This window comes from Trichosurus vulpecula, chromosome 7 (assembly GCF_011100635.1).
Source record: "Trichosurus vulpecula isolate mTriVul1 chromosome 7, mTriVul1.pri, whole genome shotgun sequence".
NCBI lineage: Eukaryota > Metazoa > Chordata > Mammalia > Diprotodontia > Phalangeridae > Trichosurus > Trichosurus vulpecula.
The window spans coordinates 83,029,599-83,047,005 of NC_050579.1; the positions used below are offsets into that span (position 1 = coordinate 83,029,599).

At 35.6% G+C, this 17,407-nt stretch overlaps 1 protein-coding gene across 1 annotated transcript in view; it reads left to right on the forward strand.

Moving 5' to 3' along the window:
- The window catches only part of WDR27 (WD repeat domain 27), a 176,540-nt gene extending 167,258 nt beyond the window's left edge, over nucleotides 1-9,282 (forward strand). The window contains 2 exon segments of the mRNA XM_036768210.1: nucleotides 782-835; nucleotides 9,190-9,282. Of these exon segments, the coding sequence (XP_036624105.1) occupies nucleotides 782-835; nucleotides 9,190-9,282 (147 nt within the window).
- The last annotated feature ends 8,125 nt before the right edge of the window (nucleotides 9,283-17,407 follow it).

The window sequence follows — 17,407 nt, forward strand, 5'->3', positions numbered from 1 at the left end:
TTAATCATTTTAAGATATACTTAGTCTTTGTTTTCAAGCACACTTTAGACAATAAATGCAATATACACTCCAAAGGATATGATTGAAAAGGATGAACAAAAATAGCTAAGAGAGAATTCATAGACATGACAGGAAAATAGAGGGCACTTTGAAAAACTCACTTGACTCACATGAAATACATCCTAGGACACTCAAAGAACTGGTATATGAGATTGCTTTACAATTTTCATCTATTTTTGAAAGATTGTGAAGATTCAGCGGAGTACCACAGTCTTGGAGAAGGGTATAGGTCAGTGAGCTTAGCTTTGATTTATGGAACTGAATGAGTCCTTGCCATATGGGTATGATGTAATGGACTTTCTTGTTTCAATGGAGGATGACATAGCTCCTGAGGTCATTCCTAACTTAGAGATTCTGTGGTTCTTTAATATACCGAGAACATTATTTAGGGGTAATTAGAGAGCATTATTCAGAGAATATGTTTGCTGGTTAGAAGTTTTCCATAGGCTGAGCAATTTTTGGTGCTAAATTAGTCCATAATTTCTCTGTGGTCTCAAAATAGGATTACTACCTTCCTCTATTGGCCCAGTCCTTTACATCCTCTAGTTTCTCTGCAGCTATTCGAACTCAAATTTCTTAACTGTTCCGAGGAAGATGTAGACTTGAATCCAGCCCTAGCAGAATTAAATATCTCTCTTTAGTCTTATTGTACACTTGTTAATTTTATATATAGTTTATGGTCATGCTTCTGTGGATCTCTTTATCATGATTTCCTTTACAGGATCTTACAGGTTTGAGAACAGATCTCTTTGGCTGCATTGAAAGCCACCGAAAAGTAATTTCTATAATGTACGTGATATAGAGTAGGTGGTGTTCAGTCTTGCAGTCGTGTGTGACTCTTAGTGACTTCATGGACCATAGTATCCCAATGCTGTCCATAGGGTTTTCTTGGCAAATATATTGGAGTAGTTTGCCATTTCCTTCCCCAGTGAATTAAGGCAAACAGAAGTTGAGTGACTTGCCCAGGATTATACAACTAGTAAGTGTCTGAGGCCAAATTTGAACTTAGGTCTTTCTGACTCTAGGTCCAGTGCTCTATTTACTGAGCCACCGGTGCCTCAGCTTGTTTAGGCATACCTCATTGACACTGTTAGTATACAGTCTTGCTCAGAATATTTCTCGAGTTCTTCATACTAGAGTATGGACAACAATTTTCATAACATATTACCCTAGCTATTTAGATCCCCCTTTTTTTCCTTTTATTTTTTTTAATTTAAGAATATATGTATATTTCTTTTTTTAAATTTAATTTAATTTTATTTTTTAATTTATTTAACATATTTAGTTTTCAGCATTGATTTTCACAATAGTTTGAATTACAAATTTTGTCCCCATTTCTACCCTCCCACCCACTCCAAGATGGCGTATATTCTGGTTGCCCTGTTCCCCAGTCAGCCCTCCCCTCTGTAACCCCACTCCCCTCCCATCCCCTTTTCCCTTCCTTTCTTGTAGGGCAAGATAAATTTCTACACCCCATTGTCTGTGTATCTTATTTTCTAGTTGCATGCAAAAACATTTTTGTTGTTTTTGAACATCTGTTTTTAAAACTTTGAGTTCCAAATTCTCTCCCCTCTTCCCTTCCCACCCACCCTCCCTAAGAAGTCAAGCAATTCAACATAGGCCACATGTGTATCATTATGTATAACCCTTCCACAATACTCATGTTGTGAAAGACTAACTATATTTTGCTCCTTCCCAACCCATCACCCTTTATTGAATTTTCTCCCTTGACCCTGTCCCCTTTCTAAAGTGTTTGTTTTTGACTACCTCCACCCCCATCAACCTTCCCCTCCGTCATCCCCCCCATTTATTTTTATCTTCTTCCCTCTTCTTTCCTGTGGGGTAAGATTCCCAGTTGGGTATGTATGGTATTCCCTCCTTAGACCAAATCTGATGTGAGCAATGTTCACTCATTTCCCCCCTCACCTGCCCTCTCCCCTCCTCCCACAGAACTGCTTGCTCTTGCCTCCTTTATGCTAGATAATCCACCCCATTCTATCTCTCCTTATCTCCCTCTCTCAGTATGTTCCTCTCTCATCCCTTAATTTGATTTTATTTCTTTTAGATATCTTCCCTTCATCTTCAACTCACCCTGTGTCCTCTCTCTCTCTCTCTCTCTCTCTCTCTCTCTCTCTCTATATATATATATATATATATATATATATACATACACACACACACACACACACACACAGATATATACATACATACACATTTACCCATATATATACATAAACATATATGTATGCATAGTCCCTTCAGCTACCCTAATACTGAGGTCTCATGAATCATACTCGTCATCTTTCCATGTAGGAATGTCAACAAAACAGTTCACCTTTAGTAAGTTCCTTGCAATTTCTTTTTCTTGTTCTTTTTCTTGATTACCTTTTCATGCTTCTCTTGATTCTTGTGTTTGAAAGTCAAATTTTCTATTCGGTTCTGGTCTTTTCACTGAGAAAGCTTGAAAGTCCTCTACTTTATTGAAAATCCATATTTTGCCTTGGAGCATGATACTCAGTTTTGCTGGGTAGGTGATTCTAGGTTTTAATCCTAGCTCCATTGACCTCCGGAATATCGTATTCCAAGCCCTTCGATCTCTTAATGTAGAGGCTGCCAGATCTTGGGTTATTCTGATTGTGTTTCCACAATACTCAAATTGTTTCTTTCTGGCTGCCTGCAGTATTTTCTCCTTGATCTGGGAGCTCTGGAATTTGGCAACAATATTCCTGGGAAATTTCTTTTTGGGATCTACTTGAGGAGGCGATCGATGGATTCTTTCAATTTCTATTTTGCCCTGTGACTGTAGAATATCAGGGCAGTTCTCCTTGATAATTTCTTGAAAGATGATATCTAGGCTCTTGTTTTGATCATGGCTTTCAGGTAGTCCAATAATTTTTAAATTATCTCTCCTGGATCTATTTTCCATGGCAGTGGTTTTTCCAATGAGATATTTCACATTGTCTTCCATTTTTTTCATTCCTTTGATTCTGTTTTATAATATCTTGATTTCTCATAAAGTCACTAGCTTCCACTTGCTCCAGTCTGATTTTTAAGGTAGTATTTTCTTCAGTGGTCTTTTGGAGCTCCTTTTCCATTTGGGTAATTCTGCCTTTCAAAGTATTCTTTTCCTCATTGGCTTTTTGGAGCTCTTTTGCCATTTGAGTTATTCTATTTTTTAAGATGTTGTTTTCTTCAATATTTTTTCAGTATTTTTTTGGGGTCTCTTTTAGCAAGTCATTGACTTGTTTTTCATGGTTTTCTTTCATCATTCTCATTTCTCTTCCCAATTTTCCTCTACTTCTCTAACTTGCTTTTCCAAATGCTTTTTGAGCTCTTCCAGTGCCTGAGACTAGTTCACGTTTTCTTGGAGGCTTTTGATGTAGGCTCTTTAACTTTGTTGACTTCTTCTGGCTGTATGTTTTTGTCTTCTTTGTCACTAAAAAAAGATTCCAAATTCTGAGAGTGAATCTGAGTGTGTTTTTGCTGCCTGGCCATGTTCCCAGCCAACTTACTTGACCCTTGAATTTTTTGTTGGGGTATGACTGCTTGTAGAGCAAAGAGTACTTTGTTCCAAGCTTGAGGGAATGCCCCGTTGATTTCAGAGCTATTTCTATACAGCCAGCTCTGCCACACCAGCACTCCTCTTCCTCAAGAACCACCAGCCAGGACCTGACTGGGATCTTAAGCAGGCTGTGCACTCCTGCTCTGATCCTCCACTTAATTCCTCCCACCAGGTGGCACTGGGGTCGGAAGTAACTGCAGCTGTAGTTTTGTAGCTGCCCCTCCCCTGCTGCCCCTGGGGCAGTGGCCAAACTGCGAACTCCTTTCCCTCCCTGCAGCTTTTCCCACTAACCTTCTCTGTTGTCTTTGGTGTTTGTGGGTTGAGAAGTCTGGTAACTGCCACAGCTCACTGATTCAGGGCACTAAGGCCTGTTCCATCTGGCTCCTGGTCTGGTTGGTCCTGCCACCGCCCAGGCTGAGCTCTGCTCCCCTCTGCTTCGTGTGTGATAGACATCATCCAGTGACCATCCAGGCTGTCCTGGGCTGGATCCCTGCTTCCCTCTGCTATTTTGTGGGTTTTTTAGTTCTAGAATTTGTTCAAAGCTATTTTTATAGGTTTTTGGAGGGACATGGTGGGGAGCTCATGCAAGTCTCTGCTTTCCAGCCACCATCCTGGCTCCGCCCCCACCCCTTCCCTGCAGTTTTTGTACAAAAGTCCTTATCCCAGTAGCGGGATCTTTCAGTTATTCAAACATCAAAATATTGTGTTCGTTTGCATCTGTATATTGTATACCCAGTCTTTTTACTGATCAAGACCTTGATTTCTTGTTGTCCCTCAGTCCTTCCAATACTGTCTAACTCTTTGCACCCCATTAAGGGTTTTCTTGGCAAAGATACTAGAATGGTTTGCCATTTCCTTCTCCAGCTCATTTTATAGATGAAGAAATGGATGCAAACAAGGTTAAGTGACTTGCCCAGGGTCACACTGCTAGCAAGTGTTTGAGGCTGGATTTGAACTCAGGTCTTCTTGATTCTCTGCAGGGCACTCCATCCACTGCTTTGTAGAATAGTTTGAGATCTGGTATTGCTAGTCCACTACTCCCCCTTCATTCTTGTCTTTAAAAACTTTCCCTTGAGATTTTTGACCTTTTGCTTTTCCTGATGAATTTCATAATTTAGAGTTACTCTAAATGCTGTATCTTTTAATTTTTTGTAGCCATCATGTATCATCTCTCTCTCTCTCTCTCTCTCTTTCTCTCTCTGTGTCACACACACACACACACACACACACACACACACTTGTGATTCTCCTTCCTTCACCTGTCTTGCCCACGGCCCTCTTGTTTTTCCTCATGAGCGTTCTTCCTCAGGTTCTACTTTATAATCCTATGATTCTCTCTAATACTCCTTAATTCTTTTATATCCTCCTTACTTGTCCCTTGATGCTATTCCTCTTTTCACCCAGAAGTAGAATCTCAACTACAATCTGGGCTTTGGAACTGTTCCTCACATATTTTTTTTCTCGATTTCTCCAAATTTAATAAAATAAAAATCAAATAAAATGCTATTTCTTCTACATGATACTGCCTACTTGTGTGCCTCATGATCTGAGAAGACACTAGTTGCTTTTTGATGTGTACCCACAGTGCCCTCGAGTGCCTCATAAAGGTGAAAATGATGAAGGGAATAGGGAGAATGGAGTTATGGCCACTTTTAGTAGATGCAGCTGAGATGGAGCAAGAGACTAGGTTGCCAGACAGAATGGCTCAATGTTGAACTAAAACAGACCTAGTTCGTGCACAGTCGATTATGCTTCTGGACATAATCCATAAATATAAAGGATAAATAAATTTCATTTAGTTTAATTGTTCACATTTGAGAACTTGCATACATTCTGTCTTTAAATAACTCAGCTTAAAATTTTTTTGGTGTGCACTGCAGAACATGATACAAGTTTCTCTTGGGAAGCTCTAGCCCTGAAGTGTTTAGATGGTTTTCCCAGTGTTTTTTTTCAACACGAAACAATTAATAAGGTTTGAGTACTATAGCAGTTTTAGTTTTCCTTCTTCTTTCTATCGAATGAATTATTTCAGCTACCATGCTTCCCCAATAAGATTCTGTATTAAATATTTCATTTTCTCTTATCATTTGACTGGGGCTTATTTACAACACAGATAAATGCTTTGCATCTCGTTTGGATACTCACAGTGGGCATTGGTTGAACATTTAAATCACTAACAGGACAATGGCAAGATACCCTTTCTTCCATAAAAGCCAGTTAGTGTATCATTTAGGTTCATGGTTTGGCTGTTGTCTTTGCTAGGATCTGCAGAATATTTTCCAAAAAGATTGTCAATTGCTTGGGAATAGAATGATTTTCATGCTGTGGGCAAGAAAAGAAGTAGGAAAAATTTGGAACTTGATACATTCTTTAGTGTTAGAATACTATATATGCATATGTGAATGTGCATAATTGTAATTTCTCATTCCCCAAAATATATACAAAAGGATAAAACAGAAAAGAACCAGTTCTGCACCATTGACCTCTCCAAATGCCATATCTATACAGAGATGTGGACAGGGTCACAATGTGGTTTCTCACTGAGATTATTTTCTAGAGAAGGTCGAATAACCTTGACAACATGAATCCTTTGATTTCCCTGGTGTTTGTCAAGTCTTTAATAAAACATACCAGTTATTTCTGAAAGGATATAGACAATTCATGAAAATTGTTAAAAGATCCTAATACTGGTAGTACAGTTGAGATTTACTATATCTGGAAAAGGAAAGATTAGGAATTAATAATTATATAACAATTATTAAAGTTTAGGACTTCATAACTGTCTTCAAGTATGTGATTTATGAGTTTTTTAAATCCACTGTCATTAAGTCAAAAAGAACTGAGCTTAAATTACCTAAATGTGAGTCTAATTAGACATAGGAAGAATTTCTTAACTATGCAGGTATTTAAACATTTAAGTAGTCCTAGAGACATTTAAAATTTGGTAGATTGATGATCACTCATTTTGGATGGCTTGGTCATTGATCTGCAACCTCTAAGATTATTTAGTGTGTTGTTATTGTTCAGTCATTTCAGTTATATTTGACTTTTTGTGACCTTATTTGGGGTTTTCTTGGCAAAGACACTGGAGTGGTTTGCCATTCCCTTCTCCAGCTCATGTTAGAGATGACGAACTGAAGGAAACTAGGTTAAGTGACACAGCTAGTAAGTGTCTGAGGCCAGATTTGAACTCCAGAAGAGGAATCTTGCTGACTCACTCAGCTCAGCACTGTATCCACTGGCCATCTAGCTGCCTTTATTATTTAGTTTAACCCATGCGTAATCCAGCATCTCCTCTTCCTTTCATTACTATACATTATTCGATAGTATATATTGCTCTTTTGTGATATCTACAGTATGCTGGACAAGTGATTATCCACCTTGACTTGGACACCTCTAGCAATGAGAGAGTTAGAGTTAGTCCATTTTATTTTTGGACAGCTCAGATTATTAAGAAATTTTCCCTCACATCAAATTTAAATGTACTTTTCTCTTTCTGTAACTTAAACCCATTTTCAAGATAAATTGAAAGAGAGAAAGATACTAATCACCTGAAAAAATAACAGGGGCTATTAGTTTTTAAGTCAAGGACAAGTAATTAATGGGAAGCTGGGTGGCATCATAATGCATAGAGAACCAGGCCTGAAGTCAAGAAGACTCATCTTCATGAGTCCAAATCTGGCTTCAGATACTTAGTCGCTGTGTGACCCTGGGCAAGTCACTTAACCCTGTTTGTCTCAGTTTCCTCATCTGTAAAATGAGCTAGAGAAGGAAATGGCAAATTATTCCAGTATCTTTGCCAAGAAAAATATAAAAATAATACTGTATTGAAGGCTTTTAAAATGTCTGCTGATATGAAAATTCATTTTTATTATTTAATATTATTAAATATGCTAAGGATTTTCCTAGTATGGAAATATTGTTACATTCCTGGTATAAATCTAAATTGGTCATACTGAATAATTAAAAAATATTGTTACTGGCTTTTAAATATTTTAATTTTTTGCATCAATAATCCTTAGTAATATTAATCTAAAGTTTTTATTCTCTGCTTTGTCTTTCTCTGGTTTGGGTATTTGGGACATAATTTCTCTCATAAATGAAGTTTGTAAGGTATGGTTTTTATTTTTCCAAATAATTCACACATATGTATGTATGTATATATATATGCATATTATATGTGTATGTATACACACATTTCAGAGTAAAATAAAGTTGAATAGAATTTGTTTATAAATCCATCTGGACTAGGATTTATGTATTGCTTTAGAGTTGCTTTTTAATTTACTTGATTTTTTTCTCTGAGACCAGGTTATTTGGGTTTTTATTTTCCTGTTTGTTACACTGGATATTTTATAGTATTGTAATGTGAATTTCATTTATCTTTTTTTTTAAGTTTTGTTATCATTTGATTAGGTATAATACTTTCTGATGCCTTTATTTTTTCTCCATTTTCCTTTTTGGCCTTGGTAATCTGATTTTCCTTCCTTTAAAAAATTAAATTAGCTAATCATCAATTTTATTTAATTTTAATAATTAAATTAATATTTATTAATTAATAATTAAATTTAATAATTTAATAATTATATAATATTTATTTAATAACATCAGAAAACCAGCTCTATGTTTGTTAATCTGCAGAAAGGGGATAATTGCCTTCTGTGTGCTAGATACTGGGCTAGACAGTGGGGATAGAGAAACAAACAAATAAAAAAGAAGTCCTTATTTTCAGGGACTTTATCTTCTATTTTAGGGGGAAATATATATATCTATTAGTATAGACAGCACAAATACTAGGTAGTCAGGGAGAAAGGGTGTTAGCAAATATGGAGATTAGGAAAGGTTTCCTGTAAGAGGTGAGATCTATGCTATATTTTTAAGGAAATGAGGGATTCTCTGAGGTGGTAGTACCTTTCAGTAATGGGCAATGGTTAGTGTAAGGGCAAAGAGATGTGAAACAGAGAATTATTATGAGGAACAGTGGGAAGGCAGGTTTGGCTGGATTATGCAGCAAAGGGAATAGTTTATATATGACTGGAAAGACAGGTTGGGGTCAGGTAGAGAGGCTGAGAAGAGCTTTAAAAGCCAGATAAAAGGGTTCATATTTTATCCTAGAATCAATAAGGAATGACTGGAGTTTAGTACTATGGTGACATGGCCAGATCTATGCTTATTGAACAATCATGAGCAGTTGTGTGAAGAATGAACCCACTCTTTCTATTGAGATAGATAGCTACCACCTTGGTTTAGACACTTCAGCTCTTCCTAAGAATATTTAATAACCTAATTGGCCTCTGCTTCAAGTCTTTCCTCACTCTAATCTGTCCTCCACACAATTGCCAATGCTTCTGTTCTCATCCCTATTTAAATGTTTTTTTTCCTTGATTCTATTTTTATCTCTTCATTATTGAATGTTTTAATTTTATAAAGTATTTCAATTTGCATGTGATGAAATATCTTCTTTTATATTCAGAAAGTTAATTTAAGATTAACAGAAAGTTAATAAAGATGTAACTAACAAAAGATTTTTGCATTTAGAATCTTATAATATTTATTGTCATTTTGAGCTAATTTTGAAAAGTATTGACAAGGCTTATGATGAACATTTTTTGATTGAAGTTGAAATAGAGATGTTGGATAAATCCTGTATTGTTGGATGAATTGAGGCAAAGCATCAGTACTATCATTTTTATTCAAGTTAACAAGATTTTATTTTATTGTGGTAAATTAATTTATAAAAATAGCCTCCTTTGTTTTTTTTTTGTCTACCAAAATTTTCCTTTTGACTACATTGTGTGATATGTTTCCATATATTTATGGTTTTTGATTTTTCAAAAATCCCAGACTAGACATTCTTGAGTAAATTATTAGTTCAGTTTATGTTCTGAAAGTAATGAAATTTAAGAGGGCCTCTTTAGCAAGTATTACCAATTTGATCCCTCAATGATATGTCTTTAATCATTTAATCATACCCCTTAAATGTGGTTAGTTGCTTTGTGTCAAAGGTCTTAGTTATTTTCATTAGTATGAAGTGGATCCATGGAAAATAAAAGGCATTACTCAAATAGTAAATTACTTGGCCTAATTTCACAATTTTCTCTGTGCAGGACACATGTACCTTTAAATCATAATGTAAATTAGGAGAGTAGGCTATATAGATGTGGCTTGGTCAAAAGTGCTCTGAGACAAGCTCATCTCATGAGAACCTCATTTGAGTGAAGGGGAGCCCTTCTAAACTTCTCCTAGCTTCATCAGTGGTCAGCCACATAGACATTGCTTCACAATAGAAAACAAAGCATTAAAAATCATTTTGACACAGGTGAGAGGGACCATAATCTTCCCTAAAGGCCTCTTTTAGGGGATATCATTGGAAGGTCAAATACTGAAGCTGAAGCTAAAACACTTTGACCATATAAGAAGAAGACAGGATTCATTGGAAAAGACCATGATGTTAAGATGTTGAGAAAGATTGAAGGCAAAAGGAGAAGGGGACTACTGAGGATGAGTGTCATGGAAACAACGAACATGAGCTTGGACAGATTTTGGGAGATACTGGAGAACAGAAGGGCCTGGTGTGTGATGGTCCATGGGGTCATGAAGAATTGGACCCGACTAAACAATGGAGAATCAACAATAACTGAGTAAAGCTTGAGGTTACATTGTGATGATGCAGCCTACAGTGGTAGTCCTAATTATGCACGTTCCTGATCTTTTTTTTTTTGGTTAGTAGCAGGATATATTCTTAAACACACTTATCACATGACATGTTTTAAAATTATCTGTGTTTGTGTTTGTGTTAGTCTCTCTTGGATTGAAGCCCTATGACTGTAAGGTTATTTTAGACTTTTTTATCCTCCTGGTGCAATGCACTGCCTCTATAGTTAATATGTTAAAATTTTTTTTGAATGTTGAATGGATGTTTAAATGTTGAGTGCAAAAGTTGAATGAAGCCAAATTATGTATTTTATGAAATACTTGGTAACCTTTCCCTTGAATGAATGTTTATTTTTGAAGCATTAAAATAATAGCTGGTGCTGAGCTTCTCTACCAACATAGTTTTATGTGTTTTTGTAAGTGAAATCTCCCGTAAAAGCCTTTGAGAAATTCACCACATGCATGTATGTAACTTAATACTCATGTGTCAGCTGTTTTTGCATAGTAGATCTTTGAGGAGAAAATTCCTTATTTAGAGTATAACATTGATGCAAACAGGAAAGTACATTTTAAGTTAATTTTTCTTTTAGTAGTGTTTTTCATTGCCAGGGACTGCTAAGTGGCACAGTGGATAGAGCACTGGGCCTGGGGTCAGGAAGACCTGAGTTCAAATTTGGTCTCAGACACTTACTAGCTGTGTGACCCTGGGCAAGTCACTTAACCCTGTTTGCCTCAATTTCATCATCTGTAAAATGAGCTGGAAAAAGAAATGGCAGACCACCCCAGTATCTTTGCCTAGAAAACCCCAAATAGGGTGATGAAGAGTCAGAAATGACTGAAACACCTCAACAACAACAACAAACAAACAACAACAATACACATTATAGAAATTTAGGGGATTAACCTGGCTAATATCTCTAACATATTCCATTAGGTATAAGTCTACTATAATCTTGAAATTATTATATTATTGGAGAAATAAAAATTTATTATATAGTATTCTATATTTATTGTAATTTATCTGCGTGTTACAGCATGGGTAATTCCTGAGGTTCCAAACTCACAGCCTGCAAAATTCCCAAGTACTATCTGAACCAGATTAAAATGTAATTAGGAAATGTTTAATAAAATAAATTAAGACACAGTACAACATAGATAATGTTAACTTGGGGTTTTCTAAATCAATATGCAGCCTGGAGGGATCAGTTTCTATTTGAGTTTGATACCACAGGTTTAGACTATAATCTTAAAATTCAGTTTTGCTCCCCCCCCATTATGGTTAAAAATAGTCAATTAGCAAGTATTAAGTTCTTCTTGTGTGTCAGAAATTGTGCTAGGTGTTGGGGATATGAAGAAAGAGCAAAACAGTCCCTGCCCTCAAGGTGCTTGCATTCTAATGGAGGAGACAAAATGCACATATTCACGTATATGTAAAATACATAAAAATCCAATATGAAGTAATCTTGTATATGAAAGCACTAGTATCTAGGGCCTCCTGGAAAGCCTCTGTCTTCTCTTATCCACATGAAAACTTAAATATTTCAAATGATGTTCATGAAAATACTACTGTTGTTATTTTTAAATAGTTCATTTTATTTGTATTTGTATGTATCACATCATGGGTTATATGAAACAAATAAGCCCTAAAATTTTCTATAAAATTTAATCAGTATAAACACATGAATTTTTGTAATTTTTAACATGATAGACCATTGGAAACTAAGTGACTTAGTATATGTATGAATTATAGGTTGTACTATATAACCTGTCATGCTTGAAAACATATAGTAAGCTGGAAAGTACAACTAATCCCTCTTTAAGATTAGATGGTACATTTGGTAGCCAAAGCAGATGGTAGTGGTATGTTCATGGTGTGTCTTGAAACACACATAAGCTGGATGGCCTGAGAAACTATGCAGTAAAATGTTTTTTATGTTGATGGTATCAAGTTGTTTTCTTCCAGATTTCAGTGGCCAGAATTTTCAGTAAAGTTTCTTATTGCCTCAAATTTTATGAATCTAAACATCTAAGATAGTTAAATATACTGAAGATTTCACTGGCTACAAAGCCATGTGTTTCATTCAATGTGCTTCCTTCATCTTCTGTATCGCCTAAATGGAGAAATTTGCATTTTGTAGGTATCGGTTCATATCAGAATTAATGCTTCAACAAAGGCATAATTTGTAACAGATGATCAATGTCTCACAAAACTACTGGCAAGCTGTACATCTTTTCTTCATCAGATGAATTGCCCATTTTAATTGGCATACTAACATTCTTGGTACATAAATCATCAAGCTTTCCTTTCCCATTCTGTATACATATGTGTCCATCTGCCAATCTGTCCTGCCAAGCCACAAAGTTCTTCCAGACCTTGAGGTTGAAGGGAACATGTGCATTGGACTGTCAGAAGGCAACCACACGTTTCCAGTTATAGTTGTTGTTTAGCTTGGTATTGGAGCTGTTTGATTACCTTAACAGGACAGTAGCTGAATTCCATTTGGTTGTTTTATTGCTTCAGATAATGCTGACTTCTTGCACAGTCCACATTTGTTTGGGTAAAATTTCAGGAAAGCTATAGAAATAACTGAATCAGTGCCAAGGCTTGGTACAGGATAACAGTTTTAATGGTTCTGATTAGCCTATTTTGCAGGCTTACATGTTAGAAATTCTCTTCTTTGGTGATTTATTCTACATGGCGTACTGAAATATTTTTCTGTTTGTTCCAGGATAGGTAGAGCTCTCTTTGATTATTGGATCTTTCATCACCGTCCCTTGTTCTTAGCTTACTGTTAGACCCTATCTTTATTGACAAAATAAGGCCAAATAAAAATCGCAAAATGAAATATTGATTCCTTAGTATTAGCTGTGGATTTTTAAAATGTTCCAAACTCAAATCCTTTATAGTGCTTAGAATTCAAAAAGAAATAAAAGTTTAATCCTTTTCCTCCTATTCAAAAGAAAGAATATAAGAAGAGCAGATAATTTGAAGAATAAGAACAAGGGTTAGGCAAAAAGTGAGTCAGAAGGAGCCATATCTTATTTGGAGTAAATAAAATTGAAGAATGAAAAGACTGTCTTTAATTCACTGTTGAAGCTCATGAGTAATAGTGTTAAAAATATAGTCCCATAAACTTATCCTTAGATCCCAAGGTAGCAGCCATTTTCTGGGGGTAGTGTGAGTATTGTTAGTACAAGCTGAAGGGAATATCCATGGGCAGTGTCTAAAGCAAGAAAAATAGTATAAATTATGCAGCACATCAATGTAGGCTGTAAAAAGTTAGTACCTGCCAAATAATGTGGCATTATCTGGTTGTTAGAATTATACATGAGAAACTTTCTCCTTCATAAACTAACAGAAGTACAAATACATCAAAATATACTTGAGAATTGAACAAATAAATTGTATTGTAACTGGACCATTATCACAGAGAGAACCGTTGCCAATGTTGTCATTTCATCGTTTTCAGTCATGTCCAACATTTTGTGACCCCCTTTGGGGTTTTCTTGCCAAAGATATTGGAGTAGTTTGCCATTTCCTTCTCCAGCTGATTTTTACAGATGAGGACACTGAGGCAAACAGGGTTAAGTAACTTACCTGGGGTTACACAGATAGAAAATGTCTGAGGTTGGATTTGAACTTGGGTCTTTCTGACTCTGTTATTCATAGTCACCCATATATTACTTTGATCTACGAGAGTTTTAAAACTTTTTAATGCATGCTGCCATACTAAATATGCATAATATCCAGGATATGTGGAATGACTAGCTTTCAAAATACAGAGTTCTAGCAGAAAACAAATCAAAATAATATGGGAGCAGCAGAAAGTCTGTTTCTATCCTTCAGTCTTATACTGTCTATTACTAGAACTGTCCCAAAAATGCTTTCAATGAGTCTACTAAAGACAAGTTTACATCCCAATGCTATTACACAATTATAAAAATCAGCATAACATTAAATATTAAAATAACAGTTTACTGTTTTATCCAAGGACTGTTTCTCTCTGAACTCTTGTCCATCACTTAGAACAGAGCCTGGCACCTGATAAGTACTTAATAAACCCTGATTGTCCGACTGAAAAATGAGAAAAAGTGAGACTACAAAAACTGCATTTATATATTATTTATAACTATATTATATAATGTTATGTGGTCTATGAATTTTAGTTTATTCTGGATAATTAGTGTAGCTATGTCTGAAAAGTCTTAGAACTTTTCAAAGACTTAACTGCTTTGGTTCGGAAAGAGATCATTTGTTTGTTTTTCCCCTACAAAAGTATGTGCTGTCAACTATAGCTTGAAGATGAGACTTCTGACCCAGAATTAATGGGATGTGAATTTGTCTTTTGGCTACTAGTTTGTATGGAGCCATTCAAACTTTCCTGCTCAGTACCCTGAATAAGAGATGCAGTGTCCAGTAGTGTCATAGAATCTTTTCTGCTTAAAACTTATTGACCAATAGGAAGACTAAAGCCACAGCCATATCTTTTAATCAAGTGATCCAGTTATCTAACATTGTGTTTTCTACATTTTAAAAATTATTCATTAGAAGGGTAATTTATAACAACAAGAACACCAAAATACCCTAGTTTCACCATTATCACAGACTCATTTTTTAAAGCTTTTCTTTGTTATATGAATAAATAAGCAGCTATGAGTAAAAAAATAACAAGTCACAAGTCCTCATTTTAGCCTGTTAAACTGGATTTGTACCATGGCTATTATGGATTTTTAATGTCCTGTAGCCTTGACTTTTTCTTTTTCACTTTTTCTTAATAAAGAATGAATTTGTACTTTAGTTTAAATGTGGAAAGAAATACAAAGAACATTACGATTTAATTAAGTTAATAAATGGATTTATTTATTACTTTAATGACAAAGTGACCAGACAGACTAATATTTTTCTTAAGCAGCAAGGCAATCATAAGTTAGTTCTCAGAGTTGTAAGCTTGTTGATTTATCTTCTACCAGAATGGTAAAAAGTAAGGAAGCAGAAAGAAACATACACAGAAAACCCTATAGTAAAGAGATATCTTTGTATTAAGTTCCCTACAACTGAAAGCTTTGGCAGATCTTCCACTTTTCTGATGGAAGCTTCCAAATCACCACATATATTTGGCTCTCTTCCGTATACCAAGTTGTCTCTCTTTTACTCATTAGTATTCAGTTGACCAAGAGCTACAGATTTGTTTGTGGACTCCTCCCATATTATGGCAGGTCTTTCTAGAGAGCATAATTGAGTGTTAATCCCTTCAGATGGATGCACCGTCTAAAGGAGTAGAGTTCCAACAGGAAGGGCAAGGAAGTGCCAAGAGCAGAGCAGGTAACTTTTTCCTTCTTGGAATTCAATTTGGAATGAGTGGGGGCCTTCTAATTAAGTCAGTAGGTTTTCCACACAGTAGTACAACATGCCAGCCATTTCCAAAGTTTATGGAGATCTGTTGAAGAATGAAATTTTCCCTTTTAAGTTTTTATGAACGTTGGTATGACTAGGTGCTCAGACAATAGGTTTCCAATGTCTTTTCCATTTTAAATATTGTAAAAGGAGGATAAAAATACTGTATACTTATATGATACTTTAAACCTTACAAAAAATTTTCATATGTTTTTTTTCATTTGGTCTTCAAAACCACCATACAGTATCTTGGCAGAGCAGACATTCTTGGCTTAGTTTACAGATGTGGAAATTGAAACTCAGAGATATAAAATGACTGGCCCAGAAAGGGTCACGCAACTAGTAGGGATCTATTCCAGTCAGAACTAGAACCTGAGACTTCTGACTCCAAAGCTGAGGTTCTTCATACTGTTTCACACAGAAAAAACACATGCATGTGCCATCAAGTTATTAATTTTATCAACTTTGGAAGTCTTTGATGAAATATAAAAATTATTGGTCTTTGTAATTTTAGTGGCTTCAAAAGAGGACAGATAGAAATTCCCTATTTTTCTTTTACACATAATTACATTTTCTAGTTACATAATTAACTACATGAAAATTCTTAGGGTTTGACTAAATGAGGAGCGAAGGAAGTCAATTGCAGAAAACACACTGAACTCATTTAAATTTATGCATCAGGTTTTTAGTGGTGTAAAACGTTTTTTGTCTTTTCTAAATATATCTTGTGGGCAGCTAGGTGGCACAGTGGAAAAAGCACTGGACCTGGAGTCAGGAAGACCTAATTTCAAATATGGCCTCAGATGCTTACTAGATGTGTGACTCTGGGCAAGTCACTTAACCCTCTTTGTCTCAGTTTCCTCATTTGCAAAATAAGCTGGAGAAGGAAATGTTGAACCACTCCAAAAGCTTTGCCAAGAAAACCCCAAATGGGGTCATGAAGAGTTGGACACAACTGAAGTGACTGAACAGCAGCAGCAGCAGCAGCAACAAGAAGAAGAAGAAGTATATCTTGAAAAATTCATTGAGGTTAACATTTCTTTTTCTTGTTTATTATTAATATGTTTGATTTGGATATAACAAGTACCTCACCGTAAACTCCCAAATAACTCTTAGATGTGCATGCATGCGAGCACATGGGCGCCACACACACACACACACACACACACACACACACACACACCCCATCCTCTCCAAATGGTTAAGAGATTGCAACTGACACCACATGTCTTTTTCTACTTTTGTAGTTTACTGTTTGTTAACCGAAAGGAAGCATGAGTTTCAATTTTAACAAATTGGTACCACATTGTCTAATGCATTTGACCTAAGTTTTTTTTTCTTTTTAGCATGATTTCTTTACATTGTTGCATATTGTCCTTTTGGCTCTGCTTTTTTCACTCTCACTTCATAAAGGATGTTTCAAAAGTCTTAGTGAAGTTTTAAGCTACTAAAACTTAATGTTGTACTAAAACTTTTGGGAGACCCTGTATGAGTCTTCCCCTGTTTTTCTGAATATTTCATATTCATTTTTGCCTATGGCCTGGTAATATTCCATTACATTAATATACCATAGTTTGCTCAGCTGTTCTCTAATCGTTGGCCACATAACTTATTTCCAGCTTTTTGTTATCACATGTAATACTACTAATATTTTCATACACATGGATATTTTCCTTCCTCTTTGATCCATAAACCCAGTAAGGTTACTTCTAGGCCAAAAGAACTGAAATATGGCA